We start from the raw sequence: 26,444 nt of genomic DNA on the forward strand, positions 1-26,444 counted from the left end.
TGGCTCCTCCTCAGACACTGTCCCCCAAGCTGCACCCGAGGCCCTGCCCCTCTAAGACCTCCTCTCCCCTCTCCCCTGCTGCAGACACAGGTGTCCTTTGGTAATAGCCGGGAGTCCCAGTGCCATGTCTCAGACAACCAGGCCCGTCTCATTCCTGGCAGGACCAGCATCCTCAACCATGCTCCCTGGGGTCACTGGAGGAGACTGTTTCTTGATCGTGAGGATGCTTCCTTTACTGTGATCCCGCCGTGTGGTCTCTGTTTTTCTTGACTCTGTGTATGAACCTTGGCTGTACCTGGGCTCATAGGGGGAACCAACTCTAGGATATGGGACACTGGACAGGAGGACCCACGTGTGAGGTTCTCAGAGTGGTTGTGACAAATTACCTCAAACCTGGTGGCTTAAAACAAGAATCCATCCTCCCGCAGCTCTGGAGATAGAGTCTGAGATCCAGGCGGGGCAGGACCTCTAAGATCCAGGCGGGGTAGGGTCGGTGAGATCCAGGTGGGGCAAGACTACTGAGATCCAGGCGGGGCAGGGCCGTGCTCCCTCCCGAGGCTCCACGGGAGGGTCCTTCCTGCCTCTTCCAGCTTCTGAGGCTCCAGGTGTCCCTGGGCTCATGGCCGCGTCCATCCCGTCCCTTCCTCCGTCCTCACGTGGCTTCTCCTCTGTGTGTGTGTCTCCTCTTCTGTCCCTTACAAGGATACCTGCCATTGGATTTAGGGTCACCCCGATCCAGGTTGAGCTCATCTCAGATCTTCCAGTTCATCCCACCGACAAAGATCTGATTTCCCCGCAAGTTCACGTTCTGAGATTCTGGCTAGGTGTGAATTTGGGGAGTGAAAGCCACCGCAGAACAGCCAGTGGACAGACTGTCCCCTCACCTGGATGGGTTTAGACCCGTGTCCCTGGATATGGGGCCAGTGCCAGGGGAGCTCGTGTGCGGCTGTAGGTACTGTCCGGTGTTGTCATGAGAACACGTGCGTCTGTCCCGGCCCAGGGATGTGTGCAGCGAGGCCACGTTGCGGTGAACGGCCACAGTGGTTCGCTTTGTGTGCAGTTTGAGCAAAGCGCTGGGCGTGGTTGCCATCGTTTGCTCGTCGCCGAGTCCGTGAGCTGCGCCGGGCGTTGTTGTGCCCAGGAGCCCAGCCACGCTCCCACGTGCCCTGAGCCCACGCTGGGCCACCGAGGCCTCTCAGAGCAGCGCAGCACTGCAGAGCGTTGTGTGTCCGGTGAGGGTCCGAGTGGGCTGACCTGGCGCCTGTCTCCCCGCAGCACTGACGAACCAGCAGGAAAGAGTGCTCATTGAGATGCTCGTGGCCGCCGTGCGACAGGCTGCAGAGGGCCGCCCGCCTGCCGGCCGCCGACTGGGCAAGAAAGTCAGTGCCCCCCCGCCCCTGTGCGGATGCGCTTCGCCCCCTGTGCTGACCGCTCCGCTGTGGTTCTCGTGCTGGGGCTCTGTGGGTGCCCGCTCCCGCCTCAGCCGCGCAGCGCCCCCGCCCGCCTGGCCCTGGGCTCCGCTTGCTGCCGCTTCCGCCTTGTGCTTGCCGCCCCGGCTGCTCACTTGGCCGCGGGCCCCGTGGGCGGGGCTCTTGGCCACCCAGGTAGGTCTTGCTGGCCATGCCTCGCAGCTGCCGCCCACCCCTCCTGCCGGCCGCCAAGCCCTCTGCCACCTGGTTCCCGTGTCTGCCATCGGCCTCCCCGGGGAGGGCACTCCACAGTCCTCCCTGTGCGAGGACGTGTGGTTGGTCAGCCAGCCTTTGAATCGCCTCTGCGGGAGCCTCCAGCGCTGCTGGGACAAAAGATCATATCCCGGGGTCCTGAAACCACAGGAATTTTGCATTCTGCCCCAGCTCTGGAGACCAGAAGTCAGATCCAGGCGGGGCGGGGCCGCCGAGATCCAGGCGGGGCAGGGCCGTGCTCCCTCCCGAGGCTCCACGGGAGGGTCCTTCCTGCCTCTTCCAGCTTCTGGGGCTCCTGGGCGTCCCTGGGGTCGTGGTCGAGTCCCTCCCGTCTCTGCCTCTGTCCTCACGTGGCTGTCATTTTCCCCTCTGTGCACATGTCTGGTTCTGGGCCCTCATCTCAGTTTTGTGACAGCAGTCCAACTGGATTAGGGCCCGCCGTAAGGTGTGAACTTGGGGGAGACAGCTCAGTTCTTGATGGCATCCCTGCATGGAAGCACTTTGTTGGAAACGAAACAGCAGAGTAGCCATTGGAGCTTTGTCCTTGATCTGGGGGCAGCTCTGGCTGGGTGTGACCCGGTGCTGTGGGAGGAGGTCCCAGGGCCACCGTGGGACCCTCGTGGCTCCGTCATGGGCTCAAGCCACGCACGCTCTGCCTGCAGGCGGCCAGGGAGGTGGACGGGACCCGCCGCTGGCGTGAGCATGCCACCATGAGCCGACACTTTGTCAAGGTGCTGCCCCGGCTGCTCTCCAAGGTGCCAAGTGGGGAAGGGCCTCAGGCCGAGAGCCCAGGGAGGCTGGGGGAGCTCCAGGGCAGGCCAGGAGGCGACAGAAGCGAGGGGAGGCTGGCGAGGCTCCGCTTCACGCCTCCTCTCTGGGCAGTTTGCAGCAGACAAAGAGAAGGTGACCCCCCTCCTGCAGATCCCACAGTATTGCAACCTGGACGTGTACGACATGGACGGCCTGGGCTCGGTACGTCCTAGGATTCTGTTCCTCCTCCCTGAGCTCCACGCCTGGGGGCCACACCCCTCCTTCTCAGGGTCCACACCCCCCTCGTCTGGGTCCAGGGATGGGGCCACGTCTCTTCTCCCTGGAGTTCCACGCGGGGCAGGGGGCACACTCCTCCTCAGGGTCCATGCCCCCTTCATTGGGGCCCATGTCCCCCTGCACTGGGGTCACATCCCTCTCTCCTCTGGGTCCACACCCCCAACTTCTGTGGGTCCACACCCCCAACCCCGTCTGGGTCCGGGGATGGGGGCCACATCCCTTCTCCCTGGAGTTTCAGGTGGGGGGCTGCTTTCCTCCTCCCTGTCCACACTGCTGGGGTCAGCCATTACGCACTCTTGTGGCAGAGTCAAGACCCCTATGCTTGCAACTCCTGTGACCTTTTTCTCTTGGCCCCATGCCCCCCTCCCTGCGCTCCAGCTGGCCCTTTCCTTCTAGCCCCTGACCTTCTGCCAAACCTTGTGACCTTCCACTCCATCCCTGACCTTTCCCCTGACCCCTATGATCCCCTGGCTTCCCCCCGCCCAACCTCTGATCTTCTCCCTGACTCTTTATCTCCCCTCAACCCTGTGACCCCTGACCGTTACCCGTATGATCTCGGACCTTTCCTCCTTGACCTCCTGACTTTTCTTCTTAGCCCATGAACCCCTGGCCTTCCCCCTCAACCCCCCGACCTCCTCGCTGATCTCCTGACCTTTCCGCTGGCAGTTTCCTCCTCGACCTCATGACTCCCTGACCTTCTCTCTCCACCCCGTGCTGTAATCCCCTGACCAGTCCTTTGTCCCCCCCGCCCCCCCCGCCTTGCGCAGTACCTGGACGCAGCCCTGCTAGAGCTGGACTGCCTGGTGCAGCGGCACTCGGACGTGGCGGTGCTGGAGGCCTGTGCCCGCGCCTACGGCACCTACTGTGACGAAGGGGGCTCTGCCCACTGCCAGGCTGCCCCCGCCTGCAGCCGGCTGGTGGACATGCTGGTGGACGTGCTGACCCCACTGCTGGACGTGTTCATCCAACGCGAGGTGCTGGCTGTGGGGGTGTGTGGGGGAGTGGGGTCTGTGGTGTGGGTGTGGGTATGGAGCGTGTCGTGAAGGGTGTGGGAAATCCACGGCGGTAGGGAGGACACGCCGATCGAGGATGCTGGGGCTCAGTCCTTTCTGTTCTGTTGACGTTTTGTAAAGCTCCGCACCTGTCGGGTCAGCTCCGTGAACTCTCCAGCGTGTACCTGGGGGACCGGCTCTTGGTCTCTGGGGACACGGGGTGCGTTCCCCGTTTGAGCCCCGACTGTTCTTGCTGCATCTGTGATGGGCGTGGGAACGTGCGGGGGATGGCAACAAAGTATTCCATTATTCTCCACGGGAGCCCCGGGAGCCCCCAGAAAACACTGCCTGACGGAGGCTCTGGCCTGTCTGCACTTGGCGGGCAGATGGCTTCTGTAAAGAGCCACATCCTAAACGTTTCTTTGGCTGAGTGGGTCATCCTGTTCTCGGGTGGCAGTACGAGAGCACCAGACACAACACGTCACTGGGCCACGTTCCAATAAAACTTTATCGACACAGGCTGAGGGCCAGGTTTCTGGCCCTGATTCAGGCACTTTGCTTGTGAGGTCCCGCTTATTTCCACAAGCAGGACTCCAGGTTGCTCTTGCGTCCCCCAGCCCAGGGCCTGCCATGAATGTGGGGTGCTCGAGGTCAGCAACACGCTTCTCCACGTGTTCTCTCAGCTGTAAAGTGAGAAGCGTATTTCCTGTGGTGAGTTCTTGACAGGGATGTGAGGGAATGCACAGAGATGGTAGATCTCAGATCCTGACTGTCCTCCTCGTCAGCAGCCTACGCGTCTTTGGGGGTGTCCTCTGGTCCCCCTCATTTTCTGCAGAGCTGGAGACAGAACGGCCTGGGGCACTGTTGCCCTTTTTGAGATTTAAAGAGCTGCCTTCCGGAAAGTAGGGGGCAGAGCAGGCAGGAGCGCAGGCCTGGCTCGAAGCCGGTCCGGCATCCCGGGGCAGCCCCCCCGGAAAGTGCCTGTCCCATCACCACCCCCTCTGCTCTCTCCCCATTGTGTAGAAACAGGGCCTGTTCCTGGGACACGGTGAGATGGGGCGGATCTGCTCCACGCTGCGGAGACTGGCGGCCTTCTACAGGTGAGTGGGGCGGCGTGGCTGGTTCCCTCGGGGGGGACACACATGACCCCCGAGACATGTGCCTGCTGCCTTACTCTGACGAATGTCCCCGTGTCCCAGGTGAGGTGGGGAGCGCTTGGACCTTTGGGGGCTGTCCCGTGGGTGTGCCCGGTGGCTCTGGGGCACCTGGGAGCCCATCCTGCCCATCCGGAGCCCTGAGCCGTGTCCCCAGGAGCAGGGACTGCCTCAGCAAGCAGGTGCTGGACGTCGTACCGGAGGGAGCCCAGCTCAGCCATCTGGGTGGGTGGCCCCTCAGCCTGCCAGGAAGTGATCCCTCCGCTCCAGGGCCTACTGACCAGTGTTCACGGCTCACCTGGGGGATGCTGGAGCTCCTGATGGGGTTGGGCCCCCAAACGCCTTGTGTGTGTTTCTGGCCAGTGCACACGACCTGAGCAGCTGGAACCTGTACGAGAAGATGGATAGCCTGCTTACCTTCCGCAGGCACCAGGGCAGCCTGCCCACTGAGGTGAGGGTGGAGGGTGTGAGGGGTGGGTCCTTGTTGGGGGGAGGGGGGAAGGGTTCTGAGAGGAGAGGAGCGTCCTGAGGGGAGGGAAGCATGGGGGGAGGGTCCTGAGGGGAGGGAAGGGTCCTGAGGGGAGGGAAGCATGGGGGGGGGGAAGGTCCTGAGGGAAGAGAAGTGTCCTGAGGGGAGAGAAGCATGGGGGGGGGGAAGGTCCTGAGGGAAGAGAAGTGTCCTGAGGGGAGAGAAGCATGGGGGGGTGGGTCCTGAGGGGAGGGAAGGGTCCTGAGGGGAGGGAAGCATGGGGGGGAGGGTCCTGAGGGAAGAGAAGAGTCCTGAGAAGAGGGAAGCATGGGGGGGAGGGTCCTGAGGGGAGAGATACGTCCTGGGGGAGGGCAGCAGATTTCCGGTGGGAAGAGTCCTGTGGGGGTCGGGGGAGGGTCTGGTCCTGAGGGGAGGGGAGAGAAGGGTTCCGAGGGGTGTGGGGCAGATTCTGGGGGGGGAACAGTCTTGGAGAGAGAAGGGTCTTGGGGGGGCAGTAGGGTCTTGAGGGGGGACAGATCCTGGGTAGGAGGGTCCTGGTCAGGGAGGGGGTCCTGAGGAGAGAAAAGGGTCCTGAGAGAGGGGCAGATCCTGGGGGAGGGGGGTCTCAGGGGTTGGGGGAAGGTAGGGTCATGAGGGGGGCAGATTCTGGGGGGAAAGGGCCCTGGGGAGGGTCCTGATGGAGAGGGGAGGGTCCTGAGAGGGCAGTGGGGTCCTGAGGAGGGAGGGTCCTGAGGAGGGAGGGGCATGTACTGGGTGAGGTCTCAGGGTCCTCTGCTAAGGAGTATTCCCAGGGTGGGTGTCCCATGCACGTCCCCAACTCCATGACAGGCTCCGCGCCCCACAGGTTGTCCACTGTGCGCTCCAGTGCACCTACTATGCGCTCCTGTGGCAGATTGTCGCGGCCACGGACCGGCTGCCGCCCCAGGTGGGTGACGGGCGCGAGGAGGTCAGGTGTGGTCCGCAGTAGTGTGGGAGGAGGGGAAGATGGAGCGGGACAGGGCCGTCATTGCCGCTTTGACAGGCGTCCGCCCCCACCACTGGCTGGCGTCCGTCCTCCCCGGGTCTGGCCAAGGCTCCTGGACTCTGACATGAGAGCTGACTTTGGGTCATGGCCGACACCGCCATGCAGCCTGTCCACCTGCCATGCGGAGCGAGGCTCAGGTGATCTCTGAGTACCTGCTTCTGTGTGCGCTGGGTGAGACCCTTGTCCTTGGCTGCTGGCCATCCCTAGTTTGAGCCAGCCACACTTTGGGGCTGTATTTACGGTTTCCTGGAAATCTGCAGGCCTGAGTTCCGAGGGATGTAGTATGGACCAGTGTGGGGAGAATATGGTGTGGGGGACCATGGAGATACAGGGAGGGGGGAGGGGGATGGGGGAGGGGACATGGGCGTAAAGATGGGGGAGGGGAGGGGAAGGGGATGGGGGGTACACGTGGGGGCGGGGGATGGGGGGAGGTTGGGAAATGGAGGAGGGAGGGTGCACGTGAGGGTTAATCTGTGTTGGGATGCACCTGACGCGCTGGCTCGCCTGAGGCGGGCAGGTACCTGGCGAGCTCGCTCACGGGCTCACCTGACGGGAGGCACCTGCACGCTGGCTGCTCACTGGCAGGAGGCGCTCCTGGACTTGAGGAAAAGGCTGATGAAGTTCTGCCTGGTCTGCCGCGTGTACCTGAACCACCAGAGCAAGGTGCTGAGTGAGAAGGTGCGTGTGCCCCTCTCTGCTCACCGGGTGCCCCCAGGGCTGGCCGAGCAAGAGGAGGGGTGTTAGAGACGCCCATGCACGTGTGCTTGTGATGATCAGGGCACTTGGCGTTTCATGTGATGCTGTTTTCTCCTCTCAGCGTGTCTCATAGGGTGACATTTGTCCTCGAGCGGTGTAGAGTCGTGGGAGCACCTCATTTATATGAACTGGTTTGCATGCCTTTGCACGCCCCGATTTATGGGAACCCGTGTGCATACCTCCCCCCCGTTGACGGGAGCCCAGAGCCCGCATGCACGCCCCCGTTGACGGGAGCCCGGAGTCGCGCTCACGGCCCCGGTTTACGGGAGCCCATGTGCACAGCCCCTTTATACCAGCCTGGCGGGAGCTCCTGTCACCGGAAACCACTGCCCTGGTGGTGGACACGCTTGGTGTTAATTCCTGCCCACCGTGTCTCTGGTGGTTGCGGTACACGAAATCTTCAGGGCGATCTCCTGTCTCCGGGGAAGCCGTTCTAAAGGCTTCACGATGCCGGACCCAGCCCCCCTGCTTCCTGCCACCTTACGGGCTCAGTCGCCCACCTGCTTTTTTCCGATGCGGGTGTGAGTTTTAAAAAGATCCTCTCCCGTTGTCTTAGATAAAACCCACCTCCCGTTTGACCATTGATGGCTGAGGAGGTTGAGCGTGTGTCTCCTTTCCCAGCCACTGACTTCTGTCCTGTGACCCTGCCCCTGCCCCCCTCAGTCACAAGTATGTGTCCATGGTTTCCTGTCCAGGGGGCTTTGGCCATGGCCTTGGCCCGCACCGCTCTCCTGCCTGGATGTTGGGGACATTCCTGTTCACTGTGTGTGTGTTGTTTCTGGTTTGTATGTTTGTGGTTATTTCTCACTTGTGTGTTGTACATCTTTGTGTTGTGTGTTTCTGGTGTAGAGCTTGCAGGGTGGGGTTCAGAGGAGGGATGTCTTTGAGGGGCCGGATGCTGTACCCCTCCCTGTGCTATGGCTCTCACCCATCCCTGGGTTGCCCTGGGAGGCTGTGGGGGCAGCAGACGGGATCTGTCCTTGTGGGGTGGATGCCTGTCCCTGTCGGTGCCCCCTCACCCCCACCCCCTCACACCCCCTCAGGCCTTCATCCTGCTCTGCGACCTGCTGCTCATCCTGAGCCACCAGGGCCCTGAGGAGGACAAGGGCCTGGGGCTACTGTTCTTCGTCCCCGATCACGTCCTGCAGTGCAAGCTGCTCACCTTTGTCAGGGAGCACGTGTTCCTGGAGGACACAGGAGCCGCAGGTCAGCCTCCCAGGGGCCTGGGGCAGGGAAGGGGGAGAGACCCTTGAGTGGGGATACCTGCAGCAGCCCAGGTGCAGGAGGGCCCGAGGGGGCTTGGGGTGGGAGGTGGACGGGCCTTGTGGGGTGCTCTAGCACCCTGGGATCTGGAGCTGCATTTCCCACGTGTCTGTTTTCTTGGTTCATGTTGCCACAGAAGGGTCGGGGGGAGCTCTGACCAGGCAGTCAGGACCTGGAAACACAGGGACCCTGCAGCATTCAGTGCTTCCTGTGTGGCCCTGGGTCTGTGCTCTGGGGGTCAGCATGTCCAGTGGTGGTTCTTACTGCTGTCCTGGCACTGGTTCCCGGAGACGACGCTGGTACCCCTGAGCCCCCTGGATCAGACTCCCTGCTGTGCCCTGCATGCCCCTGCCTGCCCCACGGCTGCCCCATGGCAAGGGGGGCTGCAGGAAGACACGGCAGAGAGTGGGCTGTCTCTCCAGGTCCCAGCAGAGTTTACAAGGAGGAGGATGCAGACGAGCTGCATGAGCTGTTCCACAGGAGAAACATGCTGGCCGTGTTCTGTAAGCTCATCGTCTGCAACGTGCTGGAGATGAGCGCGGCCGCCGACATCTACCAGTTCTACCTGAAGGTCTCTGCCCGGCTCTCCCGTCCCCGCGGCCCGAGCTCACCCTCCCCCGCCCACTGCTCTCTTGTGTAAGACACAGAATTGGGGTAAAAGATTCCAAATGCACGGAGAACATGAGTGCAAAGTACCCAGATTTATGGACTCATTTTCGTTAACTCGTTCTCCTGTTTCCTTTACCAACTCCCGTGGATGAGCCCACCTGTGTGCACGTGTGGGTGGCATCCCTGTGAGTGCCTCATAAGCATTTTTAGAATCTTTTTTTTAAAGATTTTATTTATTTATTTGTCAGGGAGAGCACAAGCAGGGGGAGCAGTAGGCAGAGCAGGCAGAGGGAGAAGCAGGCTCCCCTCTGAGCAAGGAGCCCCATGCGGACTCGATCCCAGGACCCTGGGATCATGACCTGAGCTGGAGGCAGATGTTTCACCAACTGAGCCACCTAGACGTCCCTCATAAGGATTTTTATATCACTAACACCTCTTCCCAAACCTAACTCCTAGAGTGTATTTTCATTTAGGACAACACATTTTGTCTTTTAAAACTATGCGGTCTCGTTCAGTGAAGCATTGCTGTTTTAATTTCATTCTTTCATTAGTACTGAGATTGAATGCAAGCCTTGTGAGGGCAAGGACTTGATCTTTTTGGCTTTGATCATTGACATATCCCAAGTGATTATCATCAGTGCCTGGTATTGACAAAAGCCCAGAAGTTTTGATGAATGCATGGATGGGTAAATGGATGAGCACATGGATAGATGGATGGGTGGGTAAATGGATGGATGGATAGGTGGTTGGATTGATAAACGGGTGGATGGATTAAGTGGATGAGTGGGTGGGTGGATAAATGGATGGAGATGGATGGATAAATGGGTGGGTGGGTAGATGGATGGATAAATGGATGGGTGGATGGATGGGTGGGTGGGTGGATAGATGGATAAATGGATGGGTGGATGGATGGATAAATGGATAGGTGGATGGATGGGTAGATGGATGGATGGGTAGATGGATGGATAAATAGATGGATGAGTAGATGGATGGATAAATAGATAGGTAGATGATAGATGGATAAATGGGTGTGTGGGTGGATGGATAAATGGATGGGCTGATGATGGGTGGATGAGTAGACGGGTAGATGGATGGGTGGGTAGATAAACAGGAATAGATGGGTGGATAGGTGGGTGGATCGATATATGGGTGGATGGATAGATGGGTGGATGGATAAATGGATGGGTGGATGGATGGATGGGTGGGTGGATGGATGGATGGATGGGTGGGTGGGTGGGTGGATGGATAAATGGATGGACGGGTAGATGGATGGATAAATGGGTGGGTGGTGGATGGATATATAAATGAATGGGTGGATGATGGGTGGATGAGTGGATGGGTAGATAAACATGAATAGATGGGTGGATAGGTGGTTGGATCGATAAGTGGGTGGATGGATCGATGGATGGATAGATGGGTGGATGGATGGATAAATGGATGGATGGGTAGATGGATGGATAAATGGATGGGTGGATGGATGGGTGGGTGGGTGGATGGATGGATAAATGGATAGGTGGATGGATAGGTAGATGGATGGATGGGTAGATGGATGGATAAATAGATGGATGAGTAGATGGATGGATAAATAGGTAGATGATGGATGGATAAATGGGTGGGTGGGTGGATGGATAAATGGATGGGCTGATGATGGGTGGATGAGTGGACGGGTAGATGGATGGGTGGGTAGATAAACAGGAATAGATGGGTGGATAGGGGGGTGGATCGATATATGGGTGGATGGATAGGTGGGTGGATCGATATATGGGTGGATGGATAGATGGGTGGATGGATAAATGGATGGGTGGATGGATGGATGGGTGGGTGGATGGATAAATGGATAGGTGGGTGGGTGGATGGACGGATAGATGGATGGATAAATGGGTGGGTGGTGGATGGATATATAAATGAATGGGTGGATGATGGGTGGATGAGTGGATGGGTAGATAAACACGAATAGATGGGTGGATAGGTGGTTGGATCGATAAGTGGGTGGATGGATCGATGGATGGATAGATGGGTGGATGGATGGATAAATGGTTGGATGGGTAGATGGATGGATAAATGGATGGCTGGGTGGGTGGATGGATAGATGAATGGGCGGATGATAGGTGGATGAGTGGATGGGTAGATGGATGGGTGGGTAAGTAAACAGATGAATAGATGGCTGGATAGGTGGTTGGATCGATAAATGGGTGGATGGGTAATTGGATGGGTGGATAGATGGGTGGATGGATGGATGGGTAGATGGGTGGTTAAATGGGTGGTTGGGTAGATAAATGGATAAATGGATGGTTAGATAAATGGATGGATGGGTGGGTGAATAGATATATCTGTCAGTCACTGTCATTTCCTTTCTCAGAAATCGTCATCTCAAGACCTTCTTTTGGTGCCTTGTAATACAACGAAGACTTTAGTCCTTTGTTATTTGTGGGAAATACATTCCCTCGATTACTTTTTAACTGAGTTTTATTTTTGTGACGGTATTTCTCTTTTCCCTGTTTTAACCTCACGTGGTCCTGAGCTTTATGGCATGGGTATAGGGACATTCTTGCCTGGGTTTTCCCCTGCGTCTTGTGTGTTGGGGTGGTGCTCTCCTCTCCCGAGACTTACCTCTTACGCAGTTGTGCGCTGAGCCTACGCTCCGTAGGCCCTGGGGGCCATGACGGCGGCTGTGTGTTGTCGGACATTTGGTCAGCTCTTGCGGCTGTGTGCCCGCGGGCTGGCTCACCTCCGGCACAGGCAGGTCGGTGTGACTCTGAAAGGCCTTGCCGCCGCTCCCAGCCCACAGTTCCCCCGGTGGCCCTGCCTTCCCCACAGAAGGAGCGCCCCCGAGGGAGGGGCCCAGCCAGTGTTGGAGGCGCAGCTGTGTCCCTGGACCGCGATGCCCGATGGCCACAGCTTCCCCAGGTCGTATGGGATGCGCTCTGTCCTGCTGGCCCAGGGCCTGTCCCCGACACAGCCTGGTTGGTGCTGAGCGCACAGCGGGATCCACGTTCACGGACTTCCTGGGATCCAGACAGTGGGTCTGGGCTGCACGGCCGTCCTTAGTTTGTCATTTGGGAATGTGCGTAGTAAGGAGTCTGTGCCTCCGTGGCCACCGTGGTGACGGTCCTTTCCTTGGACTCGCAGCACTACCATCACTTTGGCGACATCATCAAGGAGACCATGACGAGGACGAGGCAGAACGACAGGCTCCGCAATGCGCTGTCCCTGCTTCTGTGTCTGCAGCAGGTGAGCAGACTGTTCCGGAAAGTCCGACGGCGCCCTGCGACTGCTGCCCGTGGCACCGGGCCGCCATGCGTCGCCCAGGCCCGGAGGGATGTGCCTCCTTGGGGACACACCGGGCATGGGTGCCGCTGTACCTCACTGCCCGCTCCTCAGGAGTCCCGCACCCCTGTTCGTGCTGCGTGAGCAGCTGCTCGAGATGGGTGCACGTCGGTGGCCTGGCGGTCAGAGTGTGCCACGGACGGACGGACGGACAGGGTGGCTGGCAGGTCAGACCCTTATTCCTCCCGTGTGCTGGAGGCTGCAGTCCAAGGTCAGGGTGCCAGTGGGGTCAGGCTCTGGGGAGACCTCTAGAGGGTCATGGACGGGCCCCTTCCGCCGTGTCCTCACGTGGCCATGGGTGGAACTCAAGAAGCTCTCTGGACACCTACGAGAACGCTACCCCATCGTGGGGGCCCCGCCATCCTGACCTCATCTGCTCCCAACCACCTCCCAAGGCCCCGCCTCCCAGCAGACCCCTTGGGGGCCAGGCTTGCACATGTGGACTCTGGGAGACACAGATGTTCAGTCCACCACAGCTGGCTTTCCTGGTGAGCTGGGTCTCCTGACAGTGACTCAGGGGGTGTCCCCGACCCTCAGAGTGGGTGTCCCCCATCCACTGACCTTCAGGGTGGGTGGGCATCGCCCCATCCCTCCACTGACCCTCAGGGTGGGCGTCCCCCCCTCCCCTGTCCACTGACCCTCAGAGTGGGCATCCCTCCCCATCCACTGGCCCTCAGGGGGGTGTACCCCCCCATCCACTGACCCTCAGGGTGGGCGTCCCCCCTCCCTCATTGACCTGCAGGGTGGGCGTCCCCCCTCCCCCATCCACTGACCTTCAGGGTGGGTGTCCCCCCATCCCCCATCCACTGACCCTCAGGGGGTGTCCCCCCTCCCCCATCGACTGACCTGCAGGGTGGGCGTCCCCCCTCCCTCATTGACCTGCAGGGTGGGCGTCCCCCCTCCCCCATCCACTGACCTTCAGGGTGGGCGTCCCCCCATCCCTCCACTGACCCTCAGGGTGGGCGTCCCCCCTCCCCCATCCACTGACCCTCAGAATGGGTGTCCCCCCTTCCCCATCCACTGACCCTCGGGGTGTCCCCCCTCCCTCATCCACTGACCCACAGGGTGGGCATCCCCCCTTCCCCATCTACTGACCCTCAGGGTAGGCATCCCCCCAGTCCACTGACCATCAAGAGTGGTTGCCCACCTCCCTTCCCCATCCAAGACCTTCAGGGTGGGCGTCCCCCCATCCCCCATCCACTGACCTTCAGGGTGGGCGTCCCTCTCTTCCCCGTCCACTGACCCTCGGGGGGCATTTCCATCTTTCCCATCCACTGACTCTCAGGGTGGGCGTCCCCCTCGTCCACTGACTTAGGGTGGGTGTCCCCAACCCCCCCATTCCCCATCCATTGACTTTGAGGAGGGGCGTCCCCCCATCCACTGACCTTCAGGGTGGGCGTCCCTGTCTTCACCGTCCACTGACCCTCAGGGGGTGTCCCTGTCTTTCCCATCCACTGACTCTCAGGGTGGGTGCCCCGCATCCACTGACCTTCAGGGTGGGCGTCCCCCCTCCCCCATCCACTGACCTTCAGGGTGGGCGTCCCCCCATCCCTCCACTGACCCTCAGGGTGGGCGTCCCCCCTCCCCCATCCACTGACCCTCAGAATGGGTGTCCCCCCTCCCCCATCCACTGACCCTCAGGGGGTGTCTCCCCTCCCCCATCCACTGACCCTCAGAATGGGTGTCCCCCCTCCCCCATCCACTGACCCTCAGAGTAGGCGTCCCCCCCAGTCCACTGACCATCAAGAGTGGTTGCCCACCTCCCTTCCCCATCCAAGACCTTCAGGGTGGGCATCCCCCCATCCCCCATCCACTGACCTTCAGGGTGGGCGTCCCCCTCTTCCCCGTCCACTGACCCTCGGGGGGCATTTCCGTCTTTCCCATCCACTGACTCTCAGGGTGGGCGTCACCCCCTGTCCACTGACTTAGGGTGGGTGTTCCCACCCACCCCCCCATTCCCCATCCATTGACTTTCAGGAGGGGCGTCCCCTCATCCACTGACCCTCAGGGGGTGTCCCTGTCTTTCCCATCCATTGACCTTCAGGGTGGGTGCCCCCCCTTCCCCTTCCACTGACCCTCAGGAGGGCATCCCCCCTCCCCTGTCCACTGACCTTCAGGGTGGGTGCCTCCCCTTCCGCATCTGCTGACCCTGAGGGGGGGCGTCTGTCTTCTCTGTGTCAGTCTGTCATGACACTGTGCACGCGTGTGTGGTGCGTGACTCTGGTTGTTCCATCCCCGTGGCAGCTGGTTTACCCAGATCCGTGGAACCACGACTCAGACATGTGGTGTGTTCCGTGCTCTGTTCTGCTTTCAGACGGGTGTGTCTGCGTCCAGTGTCAGGAGGGGCCACGTGGGGAGGTTCTCGCCGAGGCTGCGTGGGGTTACGTGACCGCGGGGTCTCGGACTCAACGGTGTCTGTCCCTTCTGTCCCCGTTCTGGCTTTGTGCACCGAATCTGGGGCCGCCCACCTAGCTCTGAGCTCTTTGCAAGGACTGCCTTTGGTCCTCAATGCTGGGGTCACGGTTCCCCACACGGCTGACTGCCGCCAGCCTCCGTGGGTGCTGTGGGTGCCGTGGTCTCATTTCTCTCTGGGGAGTCGAGCCTCCGCGGGTGTATCGGGAAGGGCCGGGATCTGGCATCCCCTCTCCCAGCGTGGGGTCCCGGTCCTTGTGCTCGTGCTGCCTGTGGTGCGGTGGGCAGGCCTGTCCGCAGACACTTGGTGGACCGTCTCTGTCCCGCGGTTTTCCTGGAACACGGCTTCTCGTCCCCGTTTCTGGAGGCCGTGCAGATTCCCGACCCTCACACTGAGGCCTGCCTTTATGTCGGAGTCTTTCCTGCCATTTCTTGTTCCTTTGGAAACGGCCTCCTTCCTCCTCCTCATGGAATGGGCCTGCGTGTACGACGTTGAGAGGACACACATTCCCCAGAGCGAGCGTGGAACGTTGGGGGCATGTCCTCGCCGTGTCGGGTCCCCCGTGTCCCCCTCTGTGTGTGATTTCTCCGTAAATCGGGAGCTCCTTCTCCCTCGCTGGTTTCCTGTTGAGTCCGACGCAGAGGAGCGGTCGCAGAGCAGACGTGACGCGGCGGTGTGGGTGCCCGTGGGACGTCTGCAGGCTGCCCGGCCCCCGCTGCGGGTCGTGGTCTGTGCCGCGTGGTCCCCGTCCCCCCGGCATCCCGGCCTCGGGGTGGCTCTGCACCTGTCCTCTGCGGGGGCCCTGTTTTCCGGGAGCGGGTTGTTCATGCTGTTTCACCACTGGGGGGTGCTGGTTGGGGGTGGAGGGGAGGCTTCTCTGGATGTCCTTGAACCTCAGTCTCCTGGGACGCGCCCTTGGCGACCCTGACCCCACGGCCCCTTGTGGTCCCGCAGCTGTTCCAGAAGCACGTGGACACGTATGGCCTTGGCTATGACCCCATTGAGTTCATCTGCGGCCCCTTCTACTCCATCCGGCTGCTGGCCCGACGCTTTGCGCTCACCCTCGGCTTTGACCGCGCCCCAGACGCTGCCCACCTGATCCACAGGTGCGTGCTGGGACGGGGTGCTCTCTGACAATGCCGCCTTCTGTGCCCCACCCCTGGTCGGAGCCCCGCCTGGCGCCATGCTCCCCACTCTGAACCCCCGCCCCGCTCATGAGCCCCGCCTGGTACCGTGCTCCCCAGTCTGACCCCCCGTCCCTGGTGTGAGCCCCGCCTGGCACCGTGCTCCCCACTCTGACCCCCCTCCCTGGTCTGAGCCCTGCCTGGCACCGTGCTCCCCGGTCTGACCCCCGCCCTGCACGTGAGCTCCACCTGGCACCCTGTCCTCCACGTGAGCCCCACCTGATGTCCCGCTCCCCCAGGTGAGCCCCACCTGGCACCTTGCCCCTCCCCGGGCCTCAGCTGACACTGTCCTTCTTCCCATGTGAGCCCCACCTGACGCCCCACCCCCTCCCCGTCTGTGCATCTGCTCCACACCCCACCTGTCCACTGGACACCTGTCCCCAGGCGTGGGCTGGCCTTTGCCTTCTCTGAGTCCCCAGTGCCTGAAGAGGAGGCTCGGCAGCGCTTCCCCAACCTCAGCTTCCTGCTCGTGCTGTCCGAGTTCTCCTGCAAGATCCCACCAGCCGAGCGACAAGCTGCGTGAGTGCGCTGGGGACCCGGGAAGGCGGTGGGGGCAGGGACGGGCTCCTGGGGACACGGGGGTGGGAGCCCTGTGGGGAGGAGGATGCAGAAACGGGAGGGTGCTCCGGTGGGGACGACCCTGCTGAGGGCTGCCTTCCCTGGGCTGACCCAGGCCTGCCTGGGGTCCTGGGGGGGCGCTGGGCTCTGGGCCGCAGGACCGACCTGTGGCCACTGGGTGGCACCCCTCCAGCATGGCTCCATGGTCCTTAGCCCTCAGCAGGGGATGGGCACCGGGGGCCCCATGGGTTCCTGGGGATCTTGCCGGGTCTCCTCTGACGTCCCCCTGCCATATCCACCCTTGCCCGCAGACTCGCCCACTTCCAGGACTCCATCCCCGAGGGCGTGCCTGTCTTTGGGGAGGGGGACATGAACCCTATGCTTGTCTACCGCAAGTCCCTGATGAGGACAGACTACGTGGCCCAGGGGGAGGAGGAGCCTGCCGCCAACCCGTTCGACGCCATATGCAAAGACAGCAAGCGGCCCCAAGGTGGGGAGGGTGTCCGGGGTCGGGAGGGGCGGCCCTGGGGCCCCGTGGCTGACAGCTCCTGGCACCGCAGAGCTGCCCGTGGGGATGTGCTCCACCTGGACACCAGACACCCTGGCCAGCTCCAGCACAGGGGACAGAGAGACGAGGAACTCCTCCAAGGGCCAGAAGTCCAAGAGGTGAGGCCGTTGTCCTCCAGGTCGGGGTGGAGGGGTCTGCCCTCAGTGGGGCAGCCTGTCGGGCCTCTGCCTGCCTGGTTTCGTGGTCGTCCTCATGGGTTTCTCCAGAGCAGAGCCTTGGGGTGGCCGTGAAGGGTTGCTGGTCTGATGGGTTGGTTGGGGTCCTGGTGTGGGTCTGAGGCAGGGACGGGGCTGGTCTGATGGGTTGGGGTCCTGGTGTGGGTCTGAGGCAGGGACGGGGCTGGTCTGATGAGGGGGGTCCTGGTGTGGGTCTGAGGCAGGGACGGGGCTGGTCTGATGGGGGGGGTCCCAGTGTGGGTCTGAGAGGGATGGGGCTGGTCTGATGGTTTGGGGTCCCAGTGTGGGACTGAGGCAGGGTCGGGGTTGGTCTGATGGGTTGGGGTCCCGGTGTAGGTCTGAGGCAGGGACAGGGCTGGTCTGATGGGTTGGGGTCCCACGTGGGTCTAAGCCAGGGACGGGGCTGGTCTGATGGGTTGGGGTCCCGATGTGGGACTGAGGCAGGGACGGGGCTGGTCTGATGGGTTAGGGTCCCAGTGTGGGTCTGAGGCAGGGATGGGGCTGGTCTGATGGTTTCTGGTCCCGATGTGGGACTGAGGCAGGGACGGGGTTGGTCTGATGGGTTAGGGTCCCAGTGTGGGTCTGAGGCAGGGATGGGGCTGGTCTGATGGTTTCTGGTCCCGATGTGGGACTGAGGCAGGGACGGGGCTGGTCTGCTGGGTTGGGGTCCTGCGTGTGTCTGAGGCAGGGACAGGGCTGGTCTGATGGGCGGGTCCCAGTGTGGGTCTGAGGCAGGGACAGGGCTGGTCTGATGGGGGGGTTCCTGGTGTGGGTCTGAGGCAGGGACGGGGCTGGTGTGATGGGTTGGGGTCCCATGCGGTTCTGAGGCAGGGACGGGGCTGGTCTGATGGGTTGGGGACCCGGTGTGGGTCTGATGCAGGGATGGGGCTGGTCTGATGGGTTGGGGACCCGGTGTGGGTCTGATGCAGGGATGGGGCTGGTCTGATGGGTTTGGGGGTCCCATGTGGGTGAGGCAGGGACGGGGCTGGTCTGTTGGGTTGGGGTCCCGCATGGGTCTGAGGCAGGGACAGGGCTGGTCTGATGGGTTGGGGTCCCGCGTGGGTCTGAGGCAGGGATGGGACGTCTGCCCGTGTGCAGAGACCGCTGTCCTGTAAGAATGCTCTCCAGAGTGTAGCCAGGGGCTCTTCCCGACTGACCCCACTGCCCACACCATGCAGGATTGCCCACCCTGCAGAACGGGATGGGACAGCGTTTCGGTGCCACTGGTTGCCCACGACCTGGGGGCCGTGCCTCGTCCACGTCTGTCCGTGTCCTAAGTTTTCCCAGGGCTGTCCACACCTGTTCCCTGCAGGGCTCGTGCTTCTGGGGCCTCCTGCCGTGGCCTGGGGCCCTGTCTCCGTGTCCCTGGCAACCGGCCACCCTTTGTTTCTGGCAGGGATGTCTTTGATGTTGACTTCCTGTCGTCGGAGGACTCTGAGAACTCTTCCAATGAAGACGTGGACGTGGAAGGCATCTCCGTCCCCGAGGTCGGTGCAGGCTGGGCCCCCGGGCGGTGGCCACGTGGGGGCGCTGGCCTGGGCCTGCCTTTCCTGCCATGGCCCCCTCATCCCGGGGTGGTGCAGAGGCGGGATGTCCCATCTGATGGGGTCTCCTGGGTGACGCTGTGGCCTCTGTGCCCAGTGGGGGCGGGAGCAGGCCCGTCCCCATGTTCATGGCGGGGGGGTGGGGTGGAGATTTGGGCTCCGGTCCGACAGCTCACCAGGTGTCTGCTGTGTGGACGATCACCTGGCTGCGAGACTGGGGGTGGGGCAGGCCCCTGAGCCATCCCAGGTGCGTGCGCTCCAGGCTCACGTGGTGTGCTAGGGGCCCGAGGCTGGCAGGGTGTGGGCCGCACGCTCTGGCCTGCTTGGCTTAGGACACTAGGTTTTGGGGTGCCCTGGGGGCCTCAGCAGCTCTGTTGGCTCCTGCCTGGCGGCCCCCAAGTCACACCTCTAGGATGGGTCTGGCATGGCCCTCAGAGCGGTGCAGAGGCTCCTGGCAAGGCAGCCCCGCGTCGTGTGCACACCCACCCTCCACCATGCGGACACCTGGGCGGAGTCAGTGTTCCAGCCCGAGGGCCCTGAGCAGTGGGAGTGCGGGAAGGCTGTGCCCCGTGCCCCTTCCGCATCCCCCACCCTGCTCGGCTGCTCCCAGGGCCTGGCAGGCGGGGGTCCCAGGCCGCTGTCCACCCCACCCAAAGTGCCCACCCCACGCTGACTGGAAACCAGCCCAGGCCACGGTGTGCACCGCTGTGTCTCTGTCCACGTGTCTGTCTGGGTCCTGAGGGCTGTCCGTGTCTCCGTCCATGTATCTGTCTGTGGGTCCTGAGGGCTGTCTGTGTCCCCATCCACGTGTCTGTCTTTGGGTCCTGAGGGCTGTCCAGCTCTCCGTCCACGTGTCTGTGGGTACTGAGGGCTGTTTGTGTCTCCGTCCACGGGTCTGTCTGGGTCCTGAGGGCTGTCCATGTCTCCGTCCACGTGTCTGTCTTTGGGTCCTGAGGGCTGTCCGTCTCTCCGTCCACGTGTCTGTCTGGGTCCTGAGGGCTGTCCGTGTCTCCGTCCACGTGTCTGTCTGGGTCCTGAGGGCTGTCCGTCTCTCCGTCCACGTGTCTGTGGGTCCTGAGGGCTGTCCATCTCTCCGTCCATGTGGGTCCTGAGGGCTGTCCGTCTCTCCGTCCACGTGTCTGTGGGTCCTGAGGGCTGTCCGTGTCTCCATCCACGTGTCTGTCTGTGGGTCCTGAGGGCTGTCCATGTCTCCGTCCACGTGTCTGTCTGTGGGTCCTGAGGGCTGTCCGTGTCTCCGTCCACGTGTCTGGGTCCTGAGGGCTGTCCGTGTCTCCGTCCACGTGTCTGTCTGGGTCCTGAGGGCTGTCCGTCTCTCCGTCCACGTGTCTGTGTGTCTGTGGGTCCTGAGGGCTGTCCATCTCTCCGTCCATGTGGGTCCTGAGGGCTGTCCGTGTCTCCGTCCACGTGTCTGTCTGTGGGTCCTGAGGGCTGTCCGTGTCTCCGTCCACGTGTCTGTCTGGGTCCTGAGGGCTGTCCGTGTTTCCGTCCACGTGTCTGTGTGTCTGTGGGTCCTGAGGGCTGTCCGTGTCTCCGTCCACGTGTCCGTGTGTGGGTCCTGAGGGCTGTCCGTGTCTCTGTCCACGTGTCCGTGTGTGTGTGGGTCCTGAGGGCTGTCCGTCTCTCCGTCCACGTATCTGTCTGTGGGTCCTGAGGGCTGTCCGTCTCTCCGTCCACGTGTCTGTCTGTGGGTCCTGAAGGCTGTCTGTCTCTCCGTCCCCAGGGGGCGTCAGACTGAAGAGGACACACGCCCCGCTGGGACTCAGGTCAGGAGTTCCGTGTTCCTCCTCGGTTGCTGCCTTGCGTTCCTGGGCTTGGGGAGCCAGCGGCGTCCAGGTGCGGCTGACCCAGGCCCCTGGGGGCTCCAGGCGGATGGCGGTGACCTCTGCCATCCGCCCCTGCGCATCCCAGCCCCGTGTGTGGGGAGAGGGCCACGTGGCCGTTGACTGGGGCCCCCCGGGGTGCCCACGCACCCACCCACCTACCCACCAGGTGCCTACCCACCTGCGACTTCCCTCTGGCGACTGCTGTGCTCGGCTGGAAGGTTCTGGAGCCAGCTTTGCCCCCGGCCGTGGAGCATCCTGCTGGCTCCCTAGTGCGACGTGGTCCTGCGTGGAGCGGCGCTAGCTCTTCCTTCCCCAGGGCCCCGCTGTTGGGCGTTCCCTGGCGTCCAGCGCTGAGGGCCGGATGCAGGGCAGGTATGGGCCTGCTGCCCGCGGTCGGCTCAGCACCCGCTCGCCTCAGGCAAACCCGCTGCACCCGACTCGGGGCGGGGGCTGGACGCACGTAGGCCGCCCTCCCTGGACACGCAGGGTGGGGCACTCCGCGCCTCAGACCCCGTTTGGTGCCAAACCAGAACTCTCGGGGCCAGTGTGGAGGACGCCCCCGTGTGGACGCGGACAGCGAGGCCGGTGTGTGGGGAGGACTCCCGCTGGTGTGCAGAGGCAAGAGCCGGCCCGGGACCTCAGGCCTCTGCAGCCCCGCGCAGACCTGGGTCTGGGGCTTGCCGTCCGGGGGGCGGGGGGAACACCAGTGCCTCTGGCTGTGCCCTCCCCAGGACCCTGGAAGCCACGGTGGGAAAGCACGGCCCTTGGCCGTGGCGTCAGGACCACGGGTGGCCCGCGTGCAGGTCTGGGCAGCAGGGCCACCCTGCTGGACACTCGGGGCCCCGCGGCCTGGGGCCCGCACCCCAGAGCCGTGCACGCCGCGTGGAGTCTCCCGTGGGGACACTGCCGTCTGCCCCCGTAGCGCCCCCGCCTGGCGTCTGTGCCCGTCGTGCCCTGTGTGTGCTGTGTCGTGGGCTGGGCAAGCCGAGCCCGTCACAGAAAATCCGTAAACTCTTTATTTGAAAATACAAACGTGATCTCGTAAAACATTTTTAAACTGCTGTACGCACCAAGTAAAAGTTAACTTTACACCTTCTGTACATTTACATGAAAACGTACGTACGCTCGAGGGGGTGCTCCCTCCCAAACCCCGCGTGCAGCGCTGCAGCCGGGGCGGCCCCTGGAGACGCTCCTGTGGACGGAAGGTCCTGGGCCACCGTGGCGCCGGGGCCCCTGGAATGTTCCAGACCGACGACGTGAGAACAGCACCGGGCCATCCAAGCCCCGGAAGTCTGTGCGCGGCTCACGCCCGAGGCCGATGCTCTGGAGCAGAACGTGGCTCCCCTGCGAGCGGCCGTCGGCCGTGTGGGTGTCTCCAGACGCCTGCACTCAAGAGCTCGACGGTGGGGCCGGCGTGTCTCCTCCCCCAGCCGGGGGTCCCGGGCAGGCGGGGACACACGCTCAGTGACCACCTGACCAGCTTCCGTGCTGAATAAATAAGAATTTATCACCCCATACAAACCGCTTCATTTTCTAGAACAGACAGCTCAACGATCAAACAGCTTTGTTCTTTACACGACGGCGGCTCTGCATCCAGACGGGGCGCGGGTCACGAGGGCTGCAGGTCCTCGTCCTCACACGCATACTCGTACAGCTCGACGGTGCCCAGGCCGGACGGCGCCTCAAAGAAGGGCCTCTGGGCCAGCGGAGACCTCAGGGAGCTCAGCTTCTGGTCCACAGGGCTGAGCTCGGCTTCGTACCTGCAAGGACGGGCTGGTAAGCACACGGGGGCGCGGCCGCCTCAGCCCGGGGCAAGGCGCCCCTCTTTCTCTCACGTGCGTGGGTGCGTCTGCATTACAGCCCGCGAGGCGCTGCCGGCGGCCCCGGGACGGCTGTGAGCTCACCCTGGGGAAGCCTCAGGCCCAGCGGGGTCACTGCGGATTGCCTCCACCCCGAGGGAAGAGGAGCCGTGCCCGCACTTGGAGGCCGGCGTTCCCTGGACACCAGCACGAGACGTGGTGCCACGAGGTAAGAGGCCACGAGTCGACTTTGTGAACGGGATCGGACGGTGTGACCAAGTAGGGTTTCTCCGGGGCCAACCTGTGAAGATCCCCCGTATCCACGGGGGCATCTGACAGAACTCAGTGTCTGCTCTGGGCTGACCTCACAACTCGTCGTCCACGACGACCCCTCTGCATCTCGGACTGGGGACCAGGCAAGGACACACGCCACTGGCACCCAACATCGTAGCGGACATTCTAGGAAGTGCGGCGGGTGGGCAGAGAACGCGAAAGTGTCCTCCCCACCCGCAACGTGACCGTCCACGCGCGAAGCCCCAGAGAACCGACAGAGACGCTCCTGCGGCCGACAGGTGCATCGGGCACAAGTGCAAACTACAGACGGACAGACGGCACTGCTGTGCGCTTTCCACAAAGAACCACAAGTTCCAAGTTTAAACCACCTTTCCGACACCAGACGTCAGGAAGCACTTACGTGACAAAGGACGGAAAGATCCAGGTGCCAAAAAGCACACGATCCTGGCGGAAAAGCATGGTCCCTGACTACGCGGAGACACCCACGCTTGTGGGTGAGGAAACACGGCATCTTCGAGATGCCAACCGTCTCCACGCCGCAGGAGAGTTCGGAAAAGGAGTAATCGGATCTTCCACCTACTGTTTTGTCGGGACAGACGAGCTCATCCTCAGATTTGCCGTGAAGGCCAAGGAGCCGACGACACGACCGTGAGGAGGAACGCGGGTGACGTCAGACCACGGGCTTGCCACGGCCCCTCGCAGCTGCAGACACAAGCCCGGGGGGCTGGGGAAGAGCCACGTGGCTTCCAAATCCACCCCACAGCCAGCCGGTGGGGCCAGGGAGTCGAGTCTCCAGCTCTCCCCCCCACAGACCCGGCACCAGGCCCGCAGCCTCTTCAGGAAACCCACGGGCAGATTTCACGACTCCTGCGGAAACGCAAGGCACCGCGTGGCCCGAACACCTGTGAGGGAGGAGGAGCGCGAAGGCCTCTCCCGCAGGCCGTGGCGGCACGAGCAGGCCGCAGAGGTGCGCGGACAGACGCAGAGTGCGCTGGGGACACCTGGCGCGCACGCACGTCACCGTGAGCAACGCGGCCAGCCCCTCGAGGGCCCTCACCTCACGCCCCACACGAGTCAGGACGGGCCACAGTCTGCCGTCTGCCCCCGTAGCGTCCCCGCCTGGCGTCTGTGCCCGTCGTGACCTGGGTGTGCCGTGCCGTGGGCTGGACGTGCATCTGAAACGTGCAGACAGGAGCGCTGCGGGTCTGGACGAGGCAGCAGAGTCTGACACGGGAACCAGAACACAGCGTGTGGCGGCATGCACGACGCCTGGCACCTCGTCAGTGAGAACAGCGTCTCTCTGACACACGGTCCAACGAAAACAGAGGCCACGAGTTTGGAGAAAAAGTCCACAAACCACAGACGCGACAGAGAACTCGTATCGACGAGCTATGAGGAACCGTAAAACCTCAGCGGGGAAGCGGATGATCCGACACGGAGAACGCACAGACACAAGGCACATGTCCCGGGGACCACGGAGGCCCGACGAGGACGGAGACACTCACAGCCACGAGGGGACACGCCCGGTGGCACGCCAGGGACGGGCTGACATGGAAATGACCGCAAGCAGACCGCGCTGACCAGGATGTGGAGCAGCTAGAACCGTCCCCTGCCGCGTGGGACACCACTGCGGGTTCCGGTGAGGGCAGACAGGCGTCCCCACGTGGCCCGCAGCCTCAGGCACTGAACCCAGAGACGAGAGAGCCCACGTTCACACAAGGCCAGTGTGGGAATGGTTCACAGCGGCGCTATTCACACCCGCCCAGAACCAGAGGGGAAGCCACCGAACATCCGTGGCCTGGCAGGTGGTCACCTAGAGCCGGAACCCTGCTCAGCGGGGACGTGGAGTGCCCGATGCGCCCACCGACAGGCCCGGCTCGCTAACACCTTGTGCTGGCAGAACCTCTGTGAGGGGACGGCGGGGTTCCACTTCCGTGGCGTCCGGGGAAACCACCAATGCCGAACGCAGACCAGCCCAGCACCTGCCAAGAGCCCGAATGGGGAGGGACGGGGGCTGCTCGAAGTGCCCCCTGCCCGTTTGGAACCCTCCTGGGGGTGGGGGTCAGGACCCCCGAGCAGGCAGCCCCAGGCCCACCGAACTGAGAACTCCTGCATGGAGGCCCCGTCGCGAGGGGCAGAGGGCACGCCCTGCCATGGGTTCCGCTCCTGTGCCGCAAACCCCATGTGGAAACATGCCTGACCCTGCGTGACCCTGACCTGGGGGCTGAGTGGCCTCTGATGGGAACAGGGAACACGTGTGTGACCCGAACCCGTCGGGACTGTGTGCGGCCACCAGAGTCCCCCACCCTTGAACATAGGCCTGTTTACGCGCCTGAAGGCCCAAGGCCCGGAGAGTGGAGCGGGGCTGGGACCGGCCACAGGCCTGGGAGCAGGACAGCCCCCCAATCCCTCACACAGCCAGCCACGGGGGAGAGGAGCGTCGGCGGCACATGGGCCTCAAGGCCTGTCTCCCCGCGCTGGCCCCGTGAGCAGGTCCCAAAACAGGACAAGGTTCCCAGCCGCGGGGACTGCATGAGGGTCTGTCGGGTCCTTGGCCCTGAGCGGGGCTCTCCGGGACCCCAGCTCGGGGGTGTGTGCGCCCTCCGCAGTTGGCGGGAGGGACTGACCGGGCAAGAGACGTCCCAGGGTCCACGGTGACCCAAGGGTCGAGACGGAAGGGAGTTGGCCAGGATGCGGGGCGGGGAGCAAGCATATTGGCAGGGGCGTTGTGAGGGTGGGGACGGGGACAGGCCGGGCTCTGGGACACAGGCCTCAAACACCCCTACCGCACGGCCTGTGCCGGGCCCTCCTGGCTGGTGCCCCCGGGTCCCAGCTCTCGGGGACAGAGGAGCAACACCACCTCTGGGTCTGTTTCCGGGAAAGGGGCGGACGCAGGGGCACCAGAACAGGCAGGAGGCCGGGCCTGCCCACACTCACACCCGGGGCCCTGCTGTGGCTGCAGACTTGGGGCCTGGCCCGCTCTGCAGCCCCCGTGACCCTGGGAAGGGGCCTCTCGAAGCTCCTCCAGGGCCTGGCCCGGGCACAGGCCGCTGCCGGGCATGAGTGGGTTTCACTGAGGATTCAGGACACCCGCCACCACCTTCTCTTCCCCACCGAGGTTCCCTACTCACAGCCGCACACGCTTGTCCGCCGAACGTCACAGGTGCCCGAAGCAAGCGGGTGAGCAGCCCCCACGAGCCACCGTCCCTGGCCCGAGCCCGTGGGGGTCCGGTGGATGTGGGAAAGGAGGCGCCCGCTGCCCACGTGCCACGCGTGGCCCTCCCGGCCATCTCTGCGTCCCGTCCGCACACTCACCCGTCCTCCCAGGGCTCTCCCGCAGCCTCCTCGGCCACCAGGATGTCGTACTCCTCGGCGGCGTACTTCTCCCAGTCGGAGAGCTCGGGGCCTTCGCTCTCACTCTCCTAGACGGGACAGGTGTGTCATGCGGGGCGGATGCGGCCGCCACCCCACGTGCTCCTTGCCACACTCACCCTGAGCAGGGAGGCCTGTTCCTTCTGCTCGTGGTCGAGGTATTTCTCGATGTTGAAGAAGGTATCAAAGAACACATTGGCGAGTTTGCACTTCTTCAGGTCATGGAGCGTGATTCTCCCTGCAGGAGACGAAACGGTTCAGAGACGAGTGCGCCCGGGGGCGCTTTCACAAATCGCACTTGACGTGTGCGCACGTCCGTCACGATGCGCCTTGAAAAACATGGCACGA

At 62.8% G+C, this 26,444-nt stretch overlaps 2 protein-coding genes and 1 long non-coding RNA gene across 9 annotated transcripts in view; 1 reads left to right on the top strand and 2 right to left on the bottom strand.

Annotated features, from left to right (window-relative positions):
- The window catches only part of LOC123841258 (cohesin subunit SA-2-like), a 75,763-nt gene extending 54,072 nt beyond the window's left edge, over nucleotides 1-21,691 (top strand). For 3 of the 6 annotated variants that reach the window (XR_010406000.1, XR_010406002.1, XR_010406003.1), the window contains 18 exons: nucleotides 85-217; nucleotides 1,276-1,379; nucleotides 2,345-2,437; nucleotides 2,565-2,654; nucleotides 3,497-3,703; nucleotides 4,745-4,821; nucleotides 5,239-5,326; nucleotides 6,210-6,290; nucleotides 6,975-7,067; nucleotides 8,189-8,351; nucleotides 8,831-8,979; nucleotides 12,147-12,248; nucleotides 15,712-15,863; nucleotides 16,326-16,460; nucleotides 16,811-16,989; nucleotides 17,060-17,165; nucleotides 18,640-19,482; nucleotides 20,529-21,691. Coding sequence is in view for 1 of the 6 variants with exons in the window: in XM_064573651.1 (XP_064429721.1) it covers nucleotides 85-217; nucleotides 1,276-1,379; nucleotides 2,345-2,437; nucleotides 2,565-2,654; nucleotides 3,497-3,703; nucleotides 4,745-4,821; nucleotides 5,239-5,326; nucleotides 6,210-6,290; nucleotides 6,975-7,067; nucleotides 8,189-8,351; nucleotides 8,831-8,979; nucleotides 12,147-12,248; nucleotides 15,712-15,863; nucleotides 16,326-16,460; nucleotides 16,811-16,989; nucleotides 17,060-17,165; nucleotides 18,640-18,730; nucleotides 20,529-20,543 (2,058 nt within the window). In the remaining 5 variants the exon portion in view is untranslated. The remainder of the gene's footprint in view (nucleotides 1-84; nucleotides 218-1,275; nucleotides 1,380-2,344; nucleotides 2,438-2,564; nucleotides 2,655-3,496; nucleotides 3,704-4,744; nucleotides 4,822-5,238; nucleotides 5,327-6,209; nucleotides 6,291-6,974; nucleotides 7,068-8,188; nucleotides 8,352-8,830; nucleotides 8,980-12,146; nucleotides 12,249-15,711; nucleotides 15,864-16,325; nucleotides 16,461-16,810; nucleotides 16,990-17,059; nucleotides 17,166-18,639; nucleotides 19,483-20,528) is intronic. The other 3 variants (XR_010406001.1, XR_010406004.1, XM_064573651.1) reach the window with 2 other exon arrangements.
- LOC135361890 (uncharacterized) lies at nucleotides 3,697-7,198 on the bottom strand. Its single transcript, XR_010406005.1, has 3 exons — nucleotides 6,936-7,198; nucleotides 5,174-5,263; nucleotides 3,697-4,404 (listed from the first exon to the last, which is right to left on the bottom strand). It is a non-coding gene; the product is annotated as an uncharacterized LOC135361890 (long non-coding RNA).
- Nucleotides 21,630-26,444, bottom strand: part of PPP2R3B (protein phosphatase 2 regulatory subunit B''beta) — a 59,486-nt gene continuing 54,671 nt past the window's right edge. For both annotated transcript variants that reach the window (XM_064573654.1, XM_064573655.1), the window contains exons 11-13: nucleotides 26,216-26,334; nucleotides 26,040-26,146; nucleotides 21,630-22,391 (exon numbers count right to left, since the gene is read on the bottom strand). In XM_064573654.1, coding sequence (XP_064429724.1) covers nucleotides 22,241-22,391; nucleotides 26,040-26,146; nucleotides 26,216-26,334 — 377 coding nt within the window. In that variant the 3' untranslated portion in view covers nucleotides 21,630-22,240. The remainder of the gene's footprint in view (nucleotides 22,392-26,039; nucleotides 26,147-26,215; nucleotides 26,335-26,444) is intronic.

This window comes from Mirounga angustirostris, unplaced genomic scaffold (genome assembly GCF_029215605.1).
Source record: "Mirounga angustirostris isolate CCGP_5_RB_7025 unplaced genomic scaffold, mMirAng1.0.hap1 SCAF_11, whole genome shotgun sequence".
Lineage (NCBI taxonomy): Eukaryota > Metazoa > Chordata > Mammalia > Carnivora > Phocidae > Mirounga > Mirounga angustirostris.